Consider the following 23,665-nt stretch of genomic DNA (forward strand, 5'->3'; position numbering starts at 1 on the left):
TCAAAAAATGTAATTTCCTGGGGCGCCTGGGTGACTCAGTCATTAAGTGTCTGCATTTGGCTCAAGTCATGATCCCAAGGTCCTGGGATTGAGCCCTGCATAGGGCTCACTGCTCAGCTCACTGCATAGGGCTCACTGCTCTGCTCACTGCTGCTCCCTCTCCCACTCTCCCTGCTCGTGTTCCTTCTCTCACTGTGTCTCTCTCTGTCAAATAATAAATAAAATCTTTTTAAAAATGTAATTCCATGTTCTTTTAATTTCCCCCTCTTGTAAACCACTGCCCCAATTTTTGACTCTTATGAATTTCTGAAAAATTTTAAGAATATTTATGATATTCTAACGAATAGCCTATAGTTTACTTCCTTCAGAAAGCTACTCAGGAAGAGCAGTTGTTCGTACTAGATATAGAAAAAAAAAATCATTGTTCTGTTCATGTTACAGTCTTAATTCATTTTGACTCAGGAAGAAATGTTGTGGCTGCTAATTACAACAAATTAAATGGCATAGTTAAAGGACAGCAAATATTTATGTGTATCAAGATATTTTCAGGAATGTCAGCTAACATTTCTTTTGCTAAACTGAGAGGGCCATTATGTCAGGAGAGGACACAGCTAATTTATAACGCATTCTCTGATAATGAGCACAAGGTTGGAGGGATGAGATGGAGACAAGTGGGAGTGAGTTGCAGTTGAAACCAATAAAAGGTGAAACTTAGAATGACTCTAGAAGGTTGGTCATATTCTAAATGTAGAGACTCACAAGTTTTATTAAGTTCCTAACACATAGAAAAATGCCGTGTGTTTCCTCAAATATACGCTCTGACTCCGAAGGTGGGGAACAGACTTATAATACTGCTTGTGGGGCACCTGGGTGGTTCAGTGGGTTAAAGCCTCTGCCTTAAGCTCAGGTCATGATCCCAGAGTCCTGGGATGGAGCCCCACATCAGGCTCTCTGCTCAGTGGGGAGCCTGCTTCCTCTTCTCTCCCTGCCTGCCTCTCTGCTGACTTGTGATCTCTGTCTGTCAAATAAATAAATAAAATCTTAAAAAAAATAATAGTGCTTGAAATTAATTTCCTGGGGTAATAGGTTATAAACCTTTCCTCAAGCTTTCATATGCTAAGTTTTGTTAGTGGTTAATGGAACACTGAATTAAAACTATTCTGAATTTGAATTAAAATATGGAAAGAGGTAAACAAATAATATTGAGATCATGATGCTCTTGCCTGCTTGAAGATCAGCCTCATAAAACTGTCATGTGAACTCACAGTGGCCTAAGGTGACTTTACCTTGCTGTACTGATCTTTTTTCTGACTCACACTGGAGCTTTTCTTTCATAAGGACTAGTGAGCATGACATCTGACAGATACTGTCAGGCAGGCATTCCTTCTACAAGTAGGTGAGCAGGCATATTTGGAAGGCAGGCTGAGTTGGCACAAGGGCCTAAGGTTAATGAAGCTTCAGGGAAGAGTGTGACAAGGAATGCCAGCAAGCTCCTTGATAGAGCAGCTCCGTCTTGCCTCACAGAGAGTACGCATGAGTGTGAGTCTGTTTTGCTAGTAATTTCATTATGAGCAGTAGAACACACCCGGGAGGTGTTGAACATCTGCAGGAATTCCCAGTACTGTGCAGGTTTGTGTTGATGCACATCTGAGGATTTGGTAGTTTACTATTAAGGATAATGGGCTTTTCCTCTGAATTGATACACCATGTTGCTGTCTTTTCTCATCTTTTTGAGAATTTTACACAATGCAGCAGTTCTTTGTGGGTTAGGACAGTGCTGAAATGAGGTCTATTTAGGTTTACCTATTGTACAGAGTACTTGAAAGTACTGTCCATTAGTTCTGAGTAATGAAGGCTAAATTTAAATATACCTAAAATTTGCCGTGATCTGTCCCTTTATTTATCTCTCCCTACGCATCTCTCACTCTTCTCATTTTGTACCCTAACCTCCATTCATCTTTAACTTCTTAGAAGCTGTGACATGACTAAATAGAGTCGGGAGGAGGGAAGAAGAGAGCTAGGGAAGGAAAGGGATGAACAAGCATCACATAGTCAGTAGTAGGTATCCTTCCGAGGGCACTTCTAGGAATACTCCTCTGTGTTATATCCTCTGCTGTCACTGACACCAAACCTGGACCAGTTACTCCTGTTTTGGCTTCCCACATGGGGTGTATTTCTCCCCTCATGACATTTACTATATAGCCTTGTTTAAGTTGTGTTGACCATGCCCTTCCCTAGACTATAAACAGCCTGACGAATTAGAAGCCACCAGTCTTACTCACAGATGTATCCCTGGCATCTGGCACAAAGTGTGTCATATGATACTTTATTAGTAGATCTGTGTGATTTTTTTCAAATGATGATGTTTATTTTTCTCTCTTTTGTTTTCAAAGATTCCCCAAAGTGAGGACAAAAGGAACCATGCTGAGAAGTTAATCACTCTTCCAACGCAGGAAGATTCCAAAAAGCCAAATGACCTTTCCCGTTCCACCTCAGATACCAAAATAGGAGAAAACGATAGACAGCCAAAAGAAAGCTTTTTTCAGTTTCTTGGTAACTTATTCAATATCTCAGGAAAAGCATCTCTTAGTGATGCCAAGCAGTCTTCTTTCAAAGATGACCATTACAGAACTGAAAAAGATCTACAAAATCCCAGTGACCATCCTGAGGAAGAGGTCAAAAGGGAGAGGGAGATTTTCAGTGGCTACCTGGGAACAAAGGCGCTTCCAGCAGAAGAAGCAGAGAACTCAGATGAAACCTCAGATGCCTTTTCTTTGGATACAACACAAGACAGTGAACAGGAAGCCAGTGATTTACTAAAGTAAGTTTACAGTTAGCCAAAAAAGTGAGCTTTTGGACCTAACTTTTAAGCCTCAGTTATACTCTTATTAATTAAGGGGAATGGAAAAAATATTCTCTAATGTCCCTGCTACTAGGTAGAAAAAAAAAAAATGATTCTGTGTATTGTACATATCATCTAGGGCCTTAGGACCTATTTTAAGGGGCAGTACTGATACCTTTTAGGCGCTAACTTTGTTATAGTGCAAATTTTATTTCTGATTTAAGACTTCCTTGAATTAGAGTGTTTTCTGTTGTCTGAATTCTTCTTGTATTAGGACAGGCAGTGAGTTCAGGATCTGCATTTCGGGAACAAAAATGATTCTAAGGTTTGTATTCACATTCTGTTAATATCTTTGTGGAATCAAATTAGAGGGGTTAGAAATGTTAAATTGACTCTATTTGTAAAATTGGCCTTGGGATCCATTTCCACAGCTGAGAAACTGAAATCTTACAAACATATAAAGATTATTTTACCATCCCTTTTTTCTTTCTTTGACTAACAGGCACCAACTTGTTTGTCTTTTACTCAAATGAGCTTTAAGGATTATTTTCTACACAGGAAATATGTATAACAATGTTTAGTCCATTAACCATTTTATGTAACACAGAAGTATTCATTCTTAGCTAATATTTTATTTTTAAGTTCTAGCTGTGAATTGTATTTGAAGAGGCCATCAGTAAATATATCTGTGTAGTTCTTTATAGTTTCAGAGCGTCTTCATGTATATATTTTGAGGTAATTCCTCATAGCGAGCTCCAGAAATAGACACAGATCCAACTGATACTTGTGAGAAACTGAAATGCAGATAGATTTCAGTTTGCCCATGAAGATTGATGGGGGTAGGGCTTGCCCTAAGAGACGTAGGTGTGCTGAATTTGAAACAGTGTCATACTAATGTAATATTTACTAAACATTTAAATGGAACAGAATAGATTGTCTAGAAGTAGACCCTTGTATATATGTGAAGGATGTGGTGGCGTTTTTATGTTCCTTTTAAAATTTTTAATTTTTTTTTCCTGTTTATATAAAAGAGGACTTTGTGAAACTGGTTAACAGTTCGGAGAAAAATGTTTTTAAATTTTTAAATTTTTTTTCCTGTTTATATAAAATAGGACTTTGAGCTTTGTGCAGTGGCAGTATCGTAGCCAATGAGGTTTATCCGAGGTGCGATTATTGCTAATTAAAACCGGACTTTGTGAAATTGGTTAACAGTTTGGAGAAAAACATAAAAGCTAGATACTTAACTCATTGGTATATTAAAACAAAATGGAGGAACAATTTTTTTTTTTTTTTAAATACACAACTGAGAGTAGCTAAATGAGAATTCTGTGTTGGTGAGAAACAGCTTTCTATGCATGATAGCAATGGAAAGTGTCAGGAAGGAGATTAGTAGATTGGATCACTTCTAATTTTCAAACTCCTATGTCAAACGAAATAATGATACATTATATGGGCAAGTGATAAATTAGGCACAAAAAAATGTCAGAATGCTTTAACTGATAAGCATTTTAGACACTAGCTCAATGATAGAAGAAAACAGCAACCGATACAAACAAATAAATATAAAGAGCTAATACATAAGTGGAAGAAAGGCTTATTCTCACCAGCAGTCAAGGAAATGCAAACTACAATGGAGTAACATTTCTCCTATTGAATCAATAACAGTAATACTAAATGATGATTTTCAGCGTTACTCAGAGTTGATGCAGCTGATGCTCGATATAAAGTGCTCAGAGGAGAGGCCACAGTTCAGAGCAATGTGTGTCAAGAACCTCAAAAAGTGTGTAGGTTATTTCTAATGATATACATGACTGTTGCTGAAACATTATTTACGGGAACATATCATTTGAAACGAATGTCCAACAGCAGAAATGGTTAAATTGAGGTACCTCTGTAATAAAGGATTGTCTAAAGTAGTGTTATTTAAAATGTGGGATTTGGATTAGCAGCATCAGCATCCCCTGGGAATCGTCAGAAATACAAATTACCTTGGCAGTAGGGCCCAGCAGTCTTCTAACAAACTCTCCAGAGAGTTTTTTGTACCAGAGAACTTAAAGTGGTAGGGATTTTGAGGTTGTTGTATGGGAATTAGGTGGTTTGGAAAGTTTGTGGTTTTTTTCCTCTTTTTTTTTTTTTTTTAATCCCCCTTTGGTTTTAATTAGTAGGTCAGGTTTATTTCTTTGGTACTAGACAGAAGAAAATGGAAGATGATACTATGCCTCTTATTTCTTGTTGGTAAAGCCTTCCTTATTAATGGAACAATTGCTTAAGGCAATTACCAGAACCAGCCCCACAAAGCTTTTGTCTTGACTAAGATACAAGCTTCCTCTGGCCCAGCTTCAGAAGTCCTACAAATTACCAGGTTGTAGAATAGCAGTTAGTAACTTCCTATGGACAAATGTCAATTTGTTTAGGAATTATATAAAAGTTAAATACCATTTTGTTTAACAGTTTATCTTGACAATATGATTAAGAACTACTTATAACCAGTTTTAGAAATTTGTATCTGGGGAAGATATTTACTAATAATTTTAAGACTGTACTAGAAGTATTAAAGTTCTTTTAGTTCTGTGATACAAATTTACTAAAAGCAAGGATATATTTAATTTTTTAATCAAAATCATGGGAATATTCCAAATATAAAATGTTATTTAAAATTAAGCTTTGTTGATGTAAAATTAACAAACCTGTAGAATCTCTGAAAATAAGAGTTTTATTCAAGCCCAAGTTAGAACAGCTGGCTGTAAAACACCTACTTCATAGGGAAGAAAATGCTCTGGGGAATGAACAGTTTTTACAGGGTTATATACTTTTTGACATCAAAAGATTATAGATTAGGATATAGGGAGGAATCACAGGTTTTAACGTCAGGGAATATATGGAGTAGAAGCATTGATCAATATCTTAAGGACAAGATGGTTTTCTGTTAGCCACTCATTTATAAAGCAGGTGTACAGTGTATGCTTGGTGAGCCTTAAATCAGGCTTCCAGATTCAACAAAGTTAACATACAGTCATGCTGACTCAGAAAGAAATCTGAAATGGCCTCCTCTTGTATCTTAGGCCTTTAGAGAGTGTTTTCTCTCAAAGTCTATATTTCTGAAATTAGTAGGAGAGTTCTGCATCACAAAAAATTTCAGTTTTTTAATATAAGGAAGAGTGAATTAACTAAGGTTTTTGCATCATCTTTATCACATAAAAATGCCCCTACTATTATTCCTCTATAGATCTTTTATAGTTAGAATGTACTAAAAATGGTTAATAATTAGCTTAATTTAGACAGGTTTATATTCTGTGCTGTATAATGCTGTCTATTACTAAAATATCAAACATACATTTGAAATCACTATTACAGTTTTCAAAATTTGGACAAGTTATGACCTATAATTTGAAGAGTGTTTTTAAAAAAAATCCTACTCAATAGTCATTGTAAATGATTTCATCTTCACTTACTTAAATATAATAAAGATTTTTAATTGTTTTTATGTATAGTTTACTATGCAGAATTCATTTTTAATATCCATAAAGCCTTTCATTAAACCTGTTTGGTAACAACTTTTAGAGTGTCTTCCATACATTAACTTATGCTTCCAGAATAATTAAGAAGCAACTTCATTGTTGGGTTGAAATTTTAAAAAGTTCTATGTTTTTTTTGTTTTCAACAGATTCATATCCATAATGAACTTTTTTTCTGTCAAAGCTTTATTTCGATTTAAAAAATATTGCTGTGGGCACATGGGTGGCTCAGTCGGTTAAGCATCCAGTTCTTGATTTTGGCTCTTGATCTTAGGGCTGTGAGATCGAGCCCTGCATCACCCACCTTGTGTTAGGCATTAGAGCCTGCCTAAGAGTCTCTTGCTCTCCCCCTGCCCCTATCTCCCAAATAAATAAAATTTAAAAATTGCTGGATTTGCAACTTTTCTTTACATGGAAAAGTTACAAGCTTTTTTTTTTATTGTTAACTATGTATTTGAAATGAAATAGGTCTTTGCTGAAAAGGTAGCTTAATCATACTTTGCTAAAAATAAGTTAGATACTTTGCTCTAAGGCAATATTATTAGGCTGTTATTTAGAATTTTCTTTGAAGAATGACACATGTCTTTGGTTGACCTTTGAAATATTTGGTATATCAAATACATACAAAAAAGAGTACAGCCCTGTGTGGTATTTAGAGGCTTAATAAATCTTTACATGTTAGGTATGTCTTGGGCTAAAATGTATAAAACCTTTTCAGATTTCCAGTATGTACATATGTTTACATAAGTACTTGAAACGTATAGGTATATTATTTGTTCCCGCCCCCCTTTCTTTTGTCTGGATACAGTGTTTTTATCTGTTCTGTGAAAAGGTAGGGCTTTCTAAGCCCCTCCTGTTCTTTAGGGGGCCTGGGATGGAAACACAAATATCAAGGTTGGGATAGTCTCTGTGTGTTGGGGATGAGTTATAGGCAATGACTCCCCAGCAGTTAACAACTTCTCTCTTCCTCTTGTGCTCTTACTAGAGCTGGTGGTCCAGGGGTCTCTTTAAGACTCCTTGGAGGCCATGTGGACCTTAAGGTCCTCCACTTGGTTTCTCTAGCTAACTTCATTGTTACACCAGGAAATGAGCTAGACAAAATGGTATTTGAGGTCAATGCCAGTCCCAGCATCAAAGATGAAAGAGGGGGGGTTACTATTAAAGTTTCAGGAGACAGCCCTCTGATGCTTGTTTCACTACCTTCTTGATGTCATCATTTCTGTAGGTTTTCTCCAGGTGTTAGGTCAGATCTACAACTGACATGTTGAGAGTAAGGACATGGAACAGCATGCCAGGGTGCTTCCCATTCAGCTCAGGGATGACCTTGCCTACAACTTTGGTGATTCCAGTAGAAACAGGGATGATGATCTGGGCAGCCCATTAGCTATAAACACTACAGCATCACAGAAGAACCATCACAGTCTTCTGGGTGGCACTGATGGAATGGATTGTGGTCATGAGTCCCTCCACAATGCCAAAGTTGTCATGGATGACTGTGGCCACAGAGGCCAAGCAGCTGGTGGTGTAGGAGGCATCACTGACAATCTTGAGGGAGTTGTTACACTTCTCATGGTTCACACTCATCACAAACATGGAAGCATGAGCAGAAGGGGTAGAGATGATGACCCTGTTGGCTCTACCCTTCAAGAGAATTCCAGCCTTCTCCATGGTGGTGAAGGCACCAGTGGACTCCACAACAAACTCAGCACAAGCATCACTCCATTTGATGTTGGGAGGATCTCTCTCCTGAGATGACGATGGACTTCCCATTGATGCCGAGTTTCCTGTTCTCAGCCTTAAGTGTGCCATTGAGTTTGACATGGGTGGAATCATACCAGAATATATAGACCATAGAGTTGAGGTCAATGAAGGGATCATTGGTGGCAATGGTATCCACCTTGCCAGAGTTAAAGCAGCCCTGGATATCAGACACCAGTCCATCTGAGACTTGACCTTCACCCTGCTGTCTTGGGAATGCAGCTGGCATTGCACAAGAAGACATTACTCTCTGTCAAGGGGGGAGGAGTAGAGAGCCTGTTTTACTTTGTTTTTACTATGTTAGGATCACATACCTTTGGTTATATGGGATGAACTGTAAGTCCCATACACAATTTACATAATACATGAAATTAATACTCCCTTTTCTCTATATTCTCTAAATATTATTTTCAGCTTATGAAAAATCTTTTTAATTTTTGATCTTCAGTCTATTTTTAAAGTTGCATGTTTTTGACATTTCCAATTTATTTACTAGAGAAAATGGCAATAAAAGAACAGTTTTATATTCTTAATACTACTCAATTATGGAGACTCAACTGCATCCTGGGAAAGAATGATGTAGAAAATAGACTACATTGGCATGACTAACCTTTTAAAAAGAGGGAGTACAGGTCATCAGTACCTGAGAGAACTAATTATAGTATATGGAGCTAAGCTTGAAACTTTGATGCTCAGTACTTTAATCATGATAATATAGTTGTTCAGTATAAACAGAGCATATTTTAGTTACAATCATATAACATTTCCACCCAGATACTGCAGGAGATTATCTAGTTAGAAATTTAAACTAGTTCATATAAATCAATCACTTTGGTTGAAACTACCCAGCAAGTCCTAAAAAATGGAAAAATGATTTCCCTCGCCCCTAAAAGGACTCCAAAACCACCAAAAGGCATTATTAGAGTGAGTTGAAATTTAATGGGTTTTTCTGTTTGGTTTATTTTATTGGAAGGCCTTTTAGATGAAAAGGTGCATTATTGGATTGGTGCAGGATAAAATGTGTTGAGGTGTTTTCAGGAGGGAGTTGGTAGTAAGAGAACTAAGGTTCCTAGAATAAAATTCTGATTCCTATCTCATTTCCTGTTTCTTTGGACATTAATATATATTTCTTTGTGTAGACATTTTTATTTTATCAGTCCTTTGAGGAAAAAAATACTGCAGCCTGTTGGAAGTTGGTTGTAAGTATAAAATATTAAAACTTTGAGAGAAAAACTCACCAAACAGTAAAATTTCTTGTAATTTATTCAGGCTTCTGGATCTTCATATGTTGTTCTGAAGGCTTTTGTATTTTCTGAATCATTAGTACAGTTTGATACCAGATTTCACCAGTAACATTAATTTACCTACATGGGTTTTTCTCTTTTTCCGTATTTCCATAGACAGTTATCTTATTTACTCTTGAGTTTGTTTTATAACAGTCTTTGATCTGGCTTAACACATGCTGAAGCTAAAACCACTTTTGTAAGGCAAAGCCTTTTTCTGTACTTCTCCTTCAGGTGCTTTCTGATGGACAGTAAAAACGTGCATATTGCCATACAAAGTTTTACAATGGTGTGACAGTATTTGAGGGGCCAGCAATTAAATAGATTGAAATACATTATTTCAGCTAAAATTCAAGAAATATATACGAGGCACAGTTGATGAAAATTTGACATTGTGTCAAAGGAAGTTTACTTTCTCTTTTTCATGTAGACAAGTCTAGTGTTCTTGACATTGCTGCTCTAAAGTTGGGGAGAAAATGTATTATTTTAGATACTGGGATACTGGTAAGTGGATTACTTATTCACATGGATTCTATCATGTTTTGTTAATTATGTGTTTAATCTGAAAAAATTAGAACATCAAATTTTTCTACCATCCATCGTTAGAGTCAAGACACTAAAATGAAACTAGAGTTCAGAATTTAAAACACTTTTATGTCTTCTGTTATAATTAAGACAGTCTGGAATGAATTACAAGCTAAGAATTTACTGTTATTTACTGTCATTGCTTTATTTAGTCATTCGTTAATTCACAGAAAGTTATTACCCATGTTTCCCTGATTTTGTACGGGGCATTTAAAAATATAAAGATGATTAAGACACTGTGCCTTTCTTCAAATAGCCACCAGGTGAGCAGGGGGAAAACTAATAAGTGCCTAGATCTTTATAATTTAATATGGCAAATGCTGTGCTCAGCGTTCTTTGCACCCATAGATCAGAAGCTAACTGCCCTGTTAGGAAAGGGCCCCTGGGATAGGTATGCTCTGGAGATAACTTGTGAACTCGTAGAATATGCCAGAGTTTCTCTCTCAGACTGGAATTGAAGGGGAGAGAATGGTATGTATAAAGGGTTAGTAGGCAGCATCAGATAGCATGAGCACTCCAGAGACAGATTCTTCAAAGCAAGTGGGGTGCTGAGAGCCGAGGAACTTTGTGTTGGCTCTGAGAAGTAGAGAACTTTTTCCAGAAGTCCCTGCACTTACCCAAGCAGTTTTTAATACTCACTACACTGATCAAATATTTGAAGACCTTAACATGAGAGGATTTTTAAAGCAATTTCCTCATTGAGTTAACCGTCATTAATGTATACTGAGTGCTTGACATGGGCTACACATCTCACCACTTGTTTTCCTTTAAAAGTTCTCTCCCTGTGTGCTCAAAGTTGCTGTTTAAATTCACATCTAAGAGTAAAGGAAGAGAAGCTTACTATGATCCTCTGATATGGTGGATAAATCTGTATCCATGAACTTGCCAGTATGAGACATATAGGCAGTGTGGTTCCTTCCAGTGAAGCACTGCTTTGAGATTATAACTAAAGCCCAAGCCTTGGACTTGTCAGTCCACATTCTCTCCATTAACCACAGTGAGAGAGATGTACAATCAGGTAAGGGGGAAAGGTTCTAAGGAGCTCTGACATGCATGCTGCCTTGACATTCCCATGCTGCTTGTCAAATCTTTATTATTATTATTATTTTTTAACAAAGACAGGTTTAACCTAAAACATTTTAGGATCTCCTTCTCCAATTAATACATATTAAAAGTTGGAGTAATTGGAAAGATAGACTTTCCCACACTTTCTAGGATTACTACTAAGTGTTACTAAATATATTTCCTGATACTATTGTGCTGTTGCTTTTTACAGACAACTGGATGGCAAACCAGAGAGGCCTTCAGTAACATATGCAACATATCGAGGCCCCAGACAAATCAGGAAATATTTGAAGCACCAGACTGCATTGGAAACTGTGACTCCCTCGGATAGAGAAAGTGAATGTTCTGACTCTAGTACAAGCATCCATATTGGCCCTGGAAGCGAGACAGAGGCAAGGATGGCATCGTCATTGTCATCAGCTAGCACAGATGTATCTGTGAAAGGACATTTGTTCGAAGGCCTTTTAGAAGACTCTGATTGTAGTGAAATAAATCTTAACATGGAAAGCCATCTGACAAACAACCCAGAATTGCCAAATACTGCTTTTTCTAAGGATGTTTTAAATAAAAATGATCCTGGGGGACCTGTGAGAAGTAGGTCATCCCCTTCTTCTGGGACTAACTCCAGCTCCCCTGTTACAGAATCTGACTCACAGCACCATTTAAATGGTGCACCAGTTTCTCAGACTGACAGAAATTTGGTATTATGTTCAGTGTTGTTTACAGGAAGTAACGGTAGTAAAATTCCTTCCAGTTCAGATTTTCAGGGGATAACAGAAACTCCAGTGAAGGAAGCCAGCTCGGTGATGAGTGATGGGACCTTGGTGCAAAGAGAACATGTTGAGCCTATGAGCCCTGCTGTTTCTGACTTCTCTTACAGGAAATCTGATGGGAGCAACACTACCAAACAGGGAAGTACAGATCTGCCAAATTCAAATAAATCAACTAGGCTTGAAGATCCCCAGTTGCCAGAGAGTAAGTGTTCTGACAAGCAAACCGCAGACAACTCAGCAGAGCAGGCTGCCAGTCATGCCAGTATCCCCACTCTTCAGAGACGTGCTGTGACAGAACCTGTAAATGAAGGAGACAGATTGTGTGCCCAAGACTCACAGAAAAAACTGGTTGCTAGAAGAATCAAACAAGAAACAGAAAGCACCTTGGTTGGTGAACCCACAGCTTCAAGTCTCATAAAAGCTCTAAAAGGTAGAATTGAGCCATTACCCAAAGATACTGACCAGTCTTCTGTAACAGAAGCCAAAAAGCCTGATTTTTGGCCACATGGCAAAATGTCTCACGTGGTTAGATTAAATCAAAACAGCCCTGCTTCTGTAAAACAGATCAGTGAATCAGCCATTGTAGCATGCTTAGAAAGTAAAATAGCACCTGAACTGGGTCTTGAACCTACCCGAAAGCACATTTCAGAATCTCTTCTTGATTCTGAGAGTCTTCAACAAGCCAAAGCATCTTCTGGTGTCAGAACATCTCTTACCCTTGATTGTAAAAAATCAGATTTAGGTATTTCATCTCCTACCTTTGTTTCCAGAGTTCTAAGCAAATTAGATATTCCTGTTTTAAAAGACGAATGTTCTTCTGTGCTCCCTGAAACAGGGGATGTCAACATTGTTGGTATTTCCATTCAGCCCGGTCAGTGTCAGTGTTATGTGGCAAATCATGCTGAGGCAGCAGATGGGAAGAGTCTTCCTGCTTGCCTTCATCTTAAGCATGCCTCTGCAGCTCTAGAATCCAAGGACGTTCTTCCTGAAGGCGAAAAAGGTCAGTTTCCACTAGATCTTAAAGCCAGAGATGTTCATGTAACTAGAGCAGACTCGAGATTGGAGTCTGAAAGCTTCTTTGAGGACCACAGTTCCATTTCATTTCAAGACCCTACTAAAGCAGAATTGATGCTTTCAAACACAAGACCAAGTAAGAGCGCTATAGAGAAGTCTCATTCTCTTTCCTTGGAAACCAAACCTAACATTGCCAACATTTTATCAGAAGTGGAAGTTGATGGTCAGAACAGTGTTCCTATTGAGCTGCATTCTGGAAGAGGGAACACTGTAGCCCTCTCCAAGATAGCTGTTTCCCAAACAGAGCCCAGAGACATTTCTCAGGATAAAACTTCTTCTCCATTTGAAGTTACAGATCTTCCAGGAAAGCTTGTTTTATTGAAATTAAGTTCCCAAGAGGTTGAACAGAGCAAAAGTTTTCAATTGATGGACCGTAAAGAGGGCAAAGAGAAGTATTCATTTTCTGGCCCTGAAGAGAATCGTCAAACTGAAGTTTCTCTTCCTGCCTCCAAATACCAAGGTATTCAGGAAACAGAGGCAGAAGCCATAGTTTATCTTCCTGCTTTTCCCAAAATTAATACATTTGAGATTTTACCTCCTGTTCCTAATGAAAAAGTCACTAGGCAAATGGCACAGAATTATGAAGCTAGTGTTTGTGTAATTCATCAATCTTCAGATATTTGTGGGACTAGAAAGATGTCTGGTTTCTCAGAAATGGCAAAACTCAGCCTAACTAGTGCTTCCCCACAATTCCAAGAAACTGACAGCACAAAAGTAAATTCACCTTTTCTGGGTTCTGATAAAAGTTCAGAAAAAAATTCCTTTGCATCTGAGGGTTCACACTTTCATAATGCTCCTGTGTTGAAATCAGAAAAGAAAGCCTTATTTCATAGAAAGAAAGCGAATCCTCATTTCCTAAGTGATAGTATTGATAGCATGTCTTCCTCCAGTAACTCTGAAGAACTTAGTGTGGTTTTAAGTTCACATAATCCCCCAAATAATTTCAGTTCTATAAAAGTTACCATGGATGCCACACATGAAGGTGCCTCTTTAACTAACCTGCTGTACCCTAAGAGCTCTTATTTGGAATTGGAAACACCTGTCCCAACAGGGTCAGAAGTGACCCCACTTCAGAAATATTTTGGGAATCCTACTGGGAAGGGATCTCTTGATTTCCCAACTGCTGCCCAATTTGACAATCCCATGGAAGCAGAGAGTGGAGCAGTTGCTGGGGCTTTAACGTCAGTTAACAGCTCAAGCCAGCAGTGTTCTGAAGCATCTACTGAGCACATAGAAGCAAGGAGGAGAGCACATGACCAACTTTTGGACCTCAAAAGCGGTTTACTAAAAAAGGCTGATACATTGATTAGTGAAATTTTTACCTCTGTCAGGGAAGAATTAAAATCTAAACACATAGTTGCTACCTGCCAGGAGCATATAGCCACAGACGGCATAATGAATCCAGGTACTCCGAAAGAAGACCTCCCTGAGAATAACCTATCAGAAGGGACACTGACAGGGACCCAATTGACAGAGCATTTGGAAGAGCAGGGTATGGAAAGCAGGTCAGCTGTCCAAGGGGAAGAAAAGGTCTGTGTTTCACCTACAGCTGGTGAGAAGAGTCTCCTTTTTGATTCTGATAGAATGAATTTATCTTGTTTGTTAGAAGATCAAGCTAGGGAATTAGTCAATGAGATTATTTATTCAGCCCAAGAAAATTTGACAAATGATCCTTTTGAAGATACTAAGGATACCTGGGATTCTGAACTTCAGGATAATACTTCAAAAATTCTGAACAGTGATAATGTTAAGCCACACGATACATTAAGGGAGTTCTTGGTGTCCGAACAGGCAGTAAATCAAGGCACGTGTGAAATTAGTGAAAATAAAGTATTAGGTAGGTTCTTCTCTGTAAGTGACCTAGTTAATGACCCAGAGTCAGCTAAAGGAAGAGAAATTGTTCTCTACCAAAAGTCCCCTTTTTCTGGAAATGGAGCTGAACAGTCTGATAGTAGAAATTTGCTGAAATCAGATACTGTTTTGCTAGTGGAAGACACATGCCATACAGGGTTAGATAATAAGGTAAAAACGCATTTATTTTTCAAAGAGGATTCTAAAGAGAAAGTGGAAATAGAGTGTGTGGATAATCACAACACTGGGACAGAGAATACAAGGACTCTTGTATTAAATTTCAAATGGCCTCCATTTGCAAATGATGACCTTCATGTACCCGGGACATCCAAAAGCAGTTTGTCTGATAGTCTTGTGTGTATATCTGAAAAAAGCTCACTGGGACACAGTAATAAAAGCACACTCCTTACATCAGAAGTAGGGAAAGTACACAAGAAAGATATTGAAGTAAATATGGGGAGAATGGAGCTTAGACCTTCCATGTTAGAACTGGGAGAAACAAACAAAAAGGATGCTGAGTTGAATATTATGAAATATGAGGCAATCCCTCCTGTGTCAGAGATGGGAAGAGCATATGAAAAGGAGGCTGAATTGCATATCACAAAAACTGAGCCAATAGCTGACATTCTTACAGTGAGAGAGAGATACCAAGTAGATGCTGAGAGGTATATTGAAAAAACTGAGGGATTACCTGCCATTTTAGGAATGAAAAAAGCTTATAAAAAGAGAGATATTGAAGGTGATCTTGGCAAAACTGACATGCTGCCTGTTATTTCAGAAGTGAAAAATCTCTACGGAAAAGATGTTGAGGTAATTACGGGAAAGACTGAAATGATACTTCCCACATTAGAGATGGAAAATATTTACCAAAAGGATGCTGAAGGGGATATTGTAAAGACTGAGGTGATACCTGTTGGATTAGAAATGGGAAATATTTACCAAAAGCATGCTGAAGGTGATGTTGGCAAGACTGGGATTACAGCGGTTATGTCAGAAATGGAAGATATCTACCAAAAAGACTTTGAGGGGATTACTGAAAAGCCTGAATTGATACCTGCCACATTAGAAATGGAGGATATTTACCCAGAGGATGCTGAAGGGGATATTGAGACTGAGGTGATACCTGTTGGATTAGAAATGGAAGATACTTACCTAAGGGATGCTGAAGGGGATATGGACAAAGCTGAGGTTATGCCCATTATGTTAGAAGTGGTTAATATCTATGAAAAAGATGTCGAAGGCATCACTGGAAAGACTGTAAGACCTGTGTTGGAAATACCTTATCAGAAGGATGCTGGGGAGGGTATTAGGAAAACTGAAATGATTGAAGTGGAAGAAGCACACAAGGCAGCAGACTCTGCCTCCTTAGAAATGGAAAAACCATGTAAGAGAGAGGCCAAAGAGATTCTCGGCATGATGGTGTCCATGCCCTCTCCAAGAGAAATGGAAAAACTATCTCCACAAGATTCTGATGAGGCTCTCAGGAAACACAAAGTGTTATCCACAATGATAAACATTCAGAAAACATACGGAACAGATCTGGAATTGCCTATTACACAAGCAGAGGCCATGCCTCCCATATATGAAGCTGAAGAAACCCCACAAGAGTCTGGTGGACAGAGTGTTGGGGAAATGGAGAGAGTTCCCCCTGAGAGAAAGGAAGGCTTGATAGTGTGTGACAACAGACTTGCCTCCTCCTATTTCAGGGGATATGAATCACCGACATTGAGTAAGGATTATGAAGGCTACCCAGCTTTAGCAATGCCAGATTTTCAACCTGAGAGTACCATAGGGAAGCTAGACAGAAGATTATCTGTTACTGCAGTAGCTAATCAAATAAGAGATGATAATTACAGTGGTGAAAAAGAAGAATCTAAATTAGCCTTTGTTTCTCAGGATGAACAAGAAAATTCTTCCTTTACTATACTGTATGAAGAACCCCTTCAAGATGAGGATAGGTGTGCTACTGCAGAAGTAAGAAGAACACACTCTGTCTTGTTTCCTGAGACATCCGCTGACAGCATGCCTGTTTTTGCATGTGAGAGGTCTGAGAGCAGAACTGACCTCGTCCATCATTTTGAGAAGGATACTAAATTAGGTGAGACATCTGATAGTGATAGTTCAGAGTCATTCTTATCAGTGGAGGCCAAAAGGTACAAAATTTATCCCTTAGCTTTGTCTCCTATTTATGAAGATGACAGTTCTCAGGAGGACATTCTGTCCAGCGAAGTCTCTCCTGGTCACCATGGCTCCACAAAATCAAGAGAGAGTGCAAGCCAGCCCTCTTCTGTTTTATCCCTTCTCCAGTCAGTATCAGAGCGTTTAAAGATGAATTTTGATGAAGACAGACAGGGAGTAGAGGAAGAGGAGGAGGAAGAAGAGGAGGAGGAGGAGGAGCCATTCCATAAAGGAAGCCTGAGAGCTAGGAGGAAGGAAACCTTCAAACTGCCAGACCCTTCCATCGCATTTTACCCAGATGATAGCCAGGAAAGGACTGGAATTTCTAAGAATTCATATGTAATGTCAAATGAACCTACTACCTCCACCCTGCAAGTTGGTCTGTGGCCAGAAAAGACTTCATTTCTACAAAAATCTGACCTTACTTCCAAACTACATTCTTCTTTAAAGAGTGCTTATCATCAGTATTTGCAGACTTCTAAAACCCATTCCGCAGAGAAAGGAGCCCGATTTGGTGGGATTTTTCAGGAACCAGTGTCAAAATATTTCCAAGCTCAGGACATTTCAGGCAGATTAAGCCCGTTCACAGAGGTAAGTTATTTTGATTATTAACTAGTGAGGTAGTTAACTAGTTACCTAGTGAGGTAGTGCTTTGGGTCATGAAATGGTATGAAAGCTTATTAAGAAAGTTAGTGTTTTGAGGTTGTGTAAAGATTGTTTTAAAAATATATCAGAGGTTACTTTATCCTTTAATCAAAGTGTGTATCATAACTCCTGTATTTTAGCTGGACTGTTAAATTGAGAAAACAAATTTGTCTAGTCAGAATTTAAGAGGCATAGGGTGAAGCATGTTATTTTCTAATTCTTTGTTAATATTTAGTTTTCAAGCTAATTTAAGTGACAACATTCCAAATTTCTGAAGGCACTATATATGGGGAATTTGCTACTGGAACCATTGAGCCTATGTATCTCAGTAAGATATTTCATAATATTTTAAAATATTTTAAGTGACAGCCTCGCAGTATCCTCTCACTGTAATTGCTCATGTTGTTCATACAAAGTAGGACAATAAGCAGCCTAATTCAAAGAAAAAGCTGAGCATTATAGCTGGGGAATGCCTTGAAATCCAGCTATATGTATTCTTTGCCTTAGAAATATTTAAATGTCTAACATAGAATATGCACTTAATGGGGGACTTTCCTTTCAACCAGTAGCATGCAAGGCAAAGTCTTTTTGAAAGAAAGGGTGGGATTTGAAGAAGTGTTTCTTTAATGGTTCCCCATCACCTACCAAGTCATGTGGAACATCTTCACAGCATTACAACACACCCAGGTCCTCTTTATCCAGCCTTGTCTCATGCTCTGGTCATGCACCATGGGTTTCCTATCACTGTACTTTTCCTCAATATGTTCTCTTCATGGAAGTTTTTTTCCTTCTACTCCTGACCCCAACCTGGCACATTGCTTTGCTTATTGAAATACTGTTTTTCAAGGTCTTCTCCATATCACTTGCTCAGACAAGCCTTTGGGCCCCTCCCTGTGCTATCGTTTGACCTCTATGATGGTGCCATTTCCCTTTATCGCCATCACTTGGTATCTTTTTTGTGTTTTACCTGTAATTAACTAAGCCCTTCACTTAGAAGAGTCATGTGAATGTGATTTGTTTCCCCCTTTGTAGCTCTAAGCTTCTTGAGGGCACAAACAACACATTATTTTTCTTTATATTTGCCCTGACAGCCCTTGTAGAACCTAGAGGTGTGCTTTGCATTTAATGGCCCCTAAGTATATATGTGATAAATTAAATTTGTGACTGCTAAGAAATGGAACTATATACAACTTTCTGTTGATCCTTCTTAAGGCTTCCTTCTTACACTTTTATTATTACAGAGTATTAACAAACAAATTTTGAGGTGTAACCCAAGACCTGGGAAGGTAAGCCCAAGTTTTTTTTCTTGTTTGTTTGGTTTTCTTTTTAAAGATTTTATTTATTTGAGAGAGAGTGCACGAGAGAGCATGAGGGACAGAGAGGGAGAGAGGGAGAGGGAGAACCAGACACCGCTGAGCAAGGGGCCCGATGTGGGACTCAGTCCCAGGACTCTGAGATCATGACCTGAGCTGAAGGCAGATACTTAAATGATTGAGCCACCCAGGCGCCTCAGTAAGTGTAGGTTTCTTATAGACAGAGATAAAATATGAAGAGTACGGTTATTTTAGGGGCATCTGGCTGGCTCAGTTGGGAGGCATGCGACTCTTGATCTCATGGTTGTCAGCGCAAGCCCCACGCTGGGTACAGAGTTGACTTTAAAAAAAAAAGAAAAAAAGTAAGGTTACTTTCAGATTTGAGGAGTTTAAATACTTTTAACTGACTTTTTAAAAAGTTTTATTTTTTTGAGATATTTATGTATGTTTGTATGTTTGTATGTATATATTTGATGAAGCCTGACATGGGGCTCCATCCCAGGATCCTGGGATCATGACCTGAGCTGAAGGCAGACGCTTAACCAACTGAGCCACACAGATGCCCATAACTGACTTTAAAAGGAATTATTTTACTCACAGATTTAACATCTAAAGTAAAAATTTCTTTATATATTTAGGATCTTTTATTTTCTACATTCTAGGACATTTTGAAATTTTAAATGCATTCTTAAAATTAGTTATTGTGCCTACTTACTGTATATTGCAGATGGTTATCTATGATCTCCATGGAAGTAAATACAAGCAAGAGATCTACTGTAGTATTCCTGATGCTACATCATGGTCCTTTCCGAATGGGGTACTGATAAAAGTTGTAAGGGGCTGGTAAGAGAGCTTTTAAAATTTTGTAGTGTGTTCCCCCCAACTAAGTCTGTTTTCTTACTGTTTATGTGTTTTGTATTTTTTATTGAAGTCACATCCCCTTTTGTCTAGTTTTTGAAAGAATATTTTGAAATCTTATTACTGCTTTATAATTTAATTGTTCTTTTTATCTACTGTGACAGAAAATATAGGTTGTTCTTAGTGTTTAAAGCCAGCTATATGTAACAAGACCTTGTATATATATTATATATAATCAATACCATTCCGAAATTATGCTGTTAGCAGGATAGATTTGGCAAGTTGCGTTAAAGGCATGAGTTGAAGGAAGCATAGCTTTGAAAGTGAGTTCAGAATTTGTGGGATGCTAAGGAATGTGAAGGGCACATACTTAGGGTCATTTGTATAGCTGACATAGTCAAGAAATGAAGGATTCTTTGTGTGGTATAAAAATAAGGGAAAACCTCAATCGACCATTATCCTTGGATAGGCTGGAGCCAAGATTTCTTTGTCCAGTGTCTCAGTTACTCACTGATCAATATTCATGATGTATGTGATAGGGTGTAGTGTTGTCTTCATGTAATAAAATGGGATACATGTGCTCCCATTTTATTTAAAATTTGGAATTGTTAAGCTGCTGTTTTAATAGAAATGTATTGGTTTGTTTATACACCATCTAGAAAGTGCATGTGTCCTTTTATATGTGTAGGCATAGGTTATGTTCAGGAATACTTCCAAGTTGTATGTCCTTTTATTCTTACGCTATTGGTCTTTACTTAAATTAGCATATATCATTATTTCAAATAGAATTATATGCTAATGGTGGAAAATAGCTCAGGTTTTAAAAGTTAGGTAGGTGAGATAGTCTGTGGTCTAAGTATCATTTGTTTTATGCCTCATTTCTTAGAAAATTAATTATAAATAATCATGCTTTTTTGTTTTTCTCAGCTGGATTTTATATGAGAAGCCACATTTCCAGGGTCAGAAATGTGTGCTGGAAGAAGGGGAAAAGGTGTTAAATCGTGACTGGATCCTTCAGAACAGAAAGCATCCACAGAGAGACTTTGTATTGGGTTCTATCAAACGTGTCTTAAAGGTAGCACGATCATTGATTTTCCCCTAATTTCTGTATTGTTTCGTTTGTCATGTAGTAAAGCTATACTTTGGCCTAGCAGTGTTTAGAAGTGATTGCTAATATTTGTGGTAGTTTTCCTAATTTTTATTATATTGATGATGATCTTTTGAATTATACATATGAGGTATTAGAGTGAATGATAATTTAAACTGTTACCTATATATATGTGTGTGTGTGTATATATATATATATATATATATATTTTTTTTTTTTTTTTTTTTTTTAGTAATCTCCTCTCCTGAGTGTAGGGGGGGGAGAGAGAGAGAGAGAGTGAGTGAGTGTGGGTGAATGATGAGTGTTACGGGAAAAACAGAGAAGGGAGAGTGGCAAAACAAAGGGTAGGTATATTGCTTTTTTATTTTCTGTTTAGAAAATATCATTTAATACTTGCATGAGGAAGGTCTCCCAGTATAGTAAAACATTTCATGGGAAGTGCTGTGGTGGTTTAGGGGAGAGGTGAATTAGTGATTAGGAAAGATCTCAAATAGGGACAGAATTTTCCCAGTATATTCTTAAGAGTTCCCTTAGCAAGAAAACAGCACATGGTTTACTACAGTTATGAATATGACAGTCACAGATATATATTTTTTACTTTTTGTAAGATTTACTTACTTTGTCCAAGAGAGAGTGCGTGTGAGAGAGAGCGTAAGCAGGAGTGAGCATGAGCAGAGGAAGGGGCAGAGGGAGAGGGAGAAGCAGGCTCCAAGCTGAGCAGGGAGCCCTATGCTGAGCTAGATCCCAAGACCCTAGGATCACGACCTGAGGTGAAGGCAGATACTTAACCCACTGAGCCACCCAGGGTCCCCTATATTTTTTCAAGTTATGGAGATTTTGTTTATATGCCTAAAAATACAAATTAAGGTGGACCCTATCACAATGATTTGGGTTGATGTTATTAAATTCTTGATAGTTGCAGATGGCATAGAGAAAAATTAAAGATAGCATATAGAAAAAGCCATCATGAAAGGGGTATCTGCATGTATTTTATGTGGATTTATCCTTCCTGGAAAACTGCAAACAAACCTGTGTCTTCATAAATTTGTGTTCTGCTTTTGGGCCCAGCACTGTGATAGACATGAGGAATGGAAATACAAGTGAGATACGATCTCATACTCCAGATCCCTTAAAGTTGAGGGGAAGGGCAGCTGAATCACATAACCATGTGAAGTAAAAATGCTCTGCAGGGCCCTCGGGGTACACAAAAAAGGGGTAACTCACCTGGAGGAGGTGACATCTGATTGGAATCTCGAGAAAGTAAACAAGGGTTAGGTGGGTGGGAAATGTGAGCAAGTTCTTGGCAGAGCCGCCTGTGTTAGATGCAGAGGTGAATGTTGGTGGTACTACAGGGGGATAGAAGGCCACAGTGTTGAGGGCAATGTTCGTTTTCACTGAAAAATTTAACTGAGCAGTTCAGCTCAGCAAGGAGCATTTGAGTCTCATTTAATTAGCTAACTCACTAGAAATTGATATGAATAATTTGTAGGTAGAGTGTTCTAAGATTTAAGTAACTTACGGTTTTGTGCTGTTCTTCTGAATGTCAGGCATCATGCCAAGGCCAGTGGAGGAAAAAGATAAGTTGTTGAAAATAGCAACCTTCTCACAACCCAGAAATCCACCTACAATAAAATCAAGCAAAAAACTCAGTCTGTTGAAAATGGATATATAAATGGGTATTTGCACACCTGCTATTTGCTTAGACTACATTAAAAGAAAGAATAAGTGTTGCTTGTATTCTTTCCTTCTTCCAGTGTTTGTTCTTGGAGTCATTTTTTAATCGCAGTGTGAGTGCCCACATGTCTTGGACAGGCTAGCAACTTTCAGTGAGGAAGGAAAAACTGTTGAGCATCTAATGGAAAAGGCATTAGCATTGTTCTAAACGTTTTACAAAGTAAGAGTCAGGCATCAAACTGCTTCCTTTCTCCAGCCTTGTCAAAATTCTCCCTATTGATTGCTTCGTTTTCATGGGGACTGTTACCATTTCAAATTCACCTAGGCCTAAGCCCAGAACTAACTGTATCTTGCTTCATCATCTTTCATTTGCTCTAATCTGAGTAGTCAAAACTTCATTGTTCTCTGAAGATAATTTTTGATCATGTCTTCAATTCGCTGTGAAGAGCTGTGGGGGATGCCAGCAGTTAGCAGTGGTTGTAGATTCTGCTCAAGGGCCATCTTTGCTCCCAGAGATAATTGGGGTGAGGTAGCATTGCAGTAATTCTTGAGTCGGATATTTCTTTTCTCAAAAATTAGAAGTGAATATTGCAAATTACTGTTTATGGTGCAGCTAATATTTTTTTAAAGGAATGACATTTTTCTTATGGTCAGAAGTTACTTCGGTTTTGTCCTCATTAATTTGCTGAGAAGAGAGATCTGTTGTTAGATCAGGGACTGAAGGTGTTTTATGGAAGGTGAAGTCAGTTAGATTTTCTTACTGGTTTTGTTAACTATAATCCATTCCTGCCTGTTTCTCTCCTGTAGTTTTGCCTTCAGGCCTACAAAGGCTTTAGTAGTCTAAGCTTGCAAGTTTCATCAAGATATTTGTGAAGTATATTGTGACTAGAAAAGTTGGGGAGGAACCCATACAGACTGCTAAGAATGAAGTGTTCATTGTTGCTAGGTTATTATAAAGTATCCTTCAGTTGTTAGTGTTTACTGCCCCGGTCTATCAAGAATTAGGCAAGTCTTGCAAGAGACATTATTTCTTTGAGAATAGCTACCCTGAAGAAGATAAAACTTAACTGGTGAAATTTTTTTTAGTTAACTAGAGAAAAAATGGATACTCTGGCTGAGGACATAAACATTCTTATTTTTGTT

General features: G+C 38.1%; 1 protein-coding gene and 1 pseudogene across 2 annotated transcripts in view; both read left to right on the forward strand.

Annotated features, from left to right (window-relative positions):
- CRYBG3 (crystallin beta-gamma domain containing 3) overlaps positions 1-23,665 on the forward strand; it is a 117,341-nt gene that overhangs the window by 31,785 nt on the left and 61,891 nt on the right. For both annotated transcript variants that reach the window (XM_044251189.1, XM_044251190.1), the window contains 5 exons: positions 2,394-2,821; positions 11,260-17,515; positions 18,811-18,855; positions 19,610-19,725; positions 20,668-20,815. In XM_044251189.1, the coding sequence (XP_044107124.1) occupies positions 2,394-2,821; positions 11,260-17,515; positions 18,811-18,855; positions 19,610-19,725; positions 20,668-20,815 (6,993 nt within the window). The remainder of the gene's footprint in view (positions 1-2,393; positions 2,822-11,259; positions 17,516-18,810; positions 18,856-19,609; positions 19,726-20,667; positions 20,816-23,665) is intronic.
- On the forward strand, positions 3,962-4,138 carry LOC122910905 (annotated as a pseudogene).

Source organism: Neovison vison, chromosome 6 (assembly GCF_020171115.1).
Source record: "Neovison vison isolate M4711 chromosome 6, ASM_NN_V1, whole genome shotgun sequence".
NCBI classification, from domain to species: Eukaryota; Metazoa; Chordata; class Mammalia; order Carnivora; family Mustelidae; genus Neogale; species Neogale vison.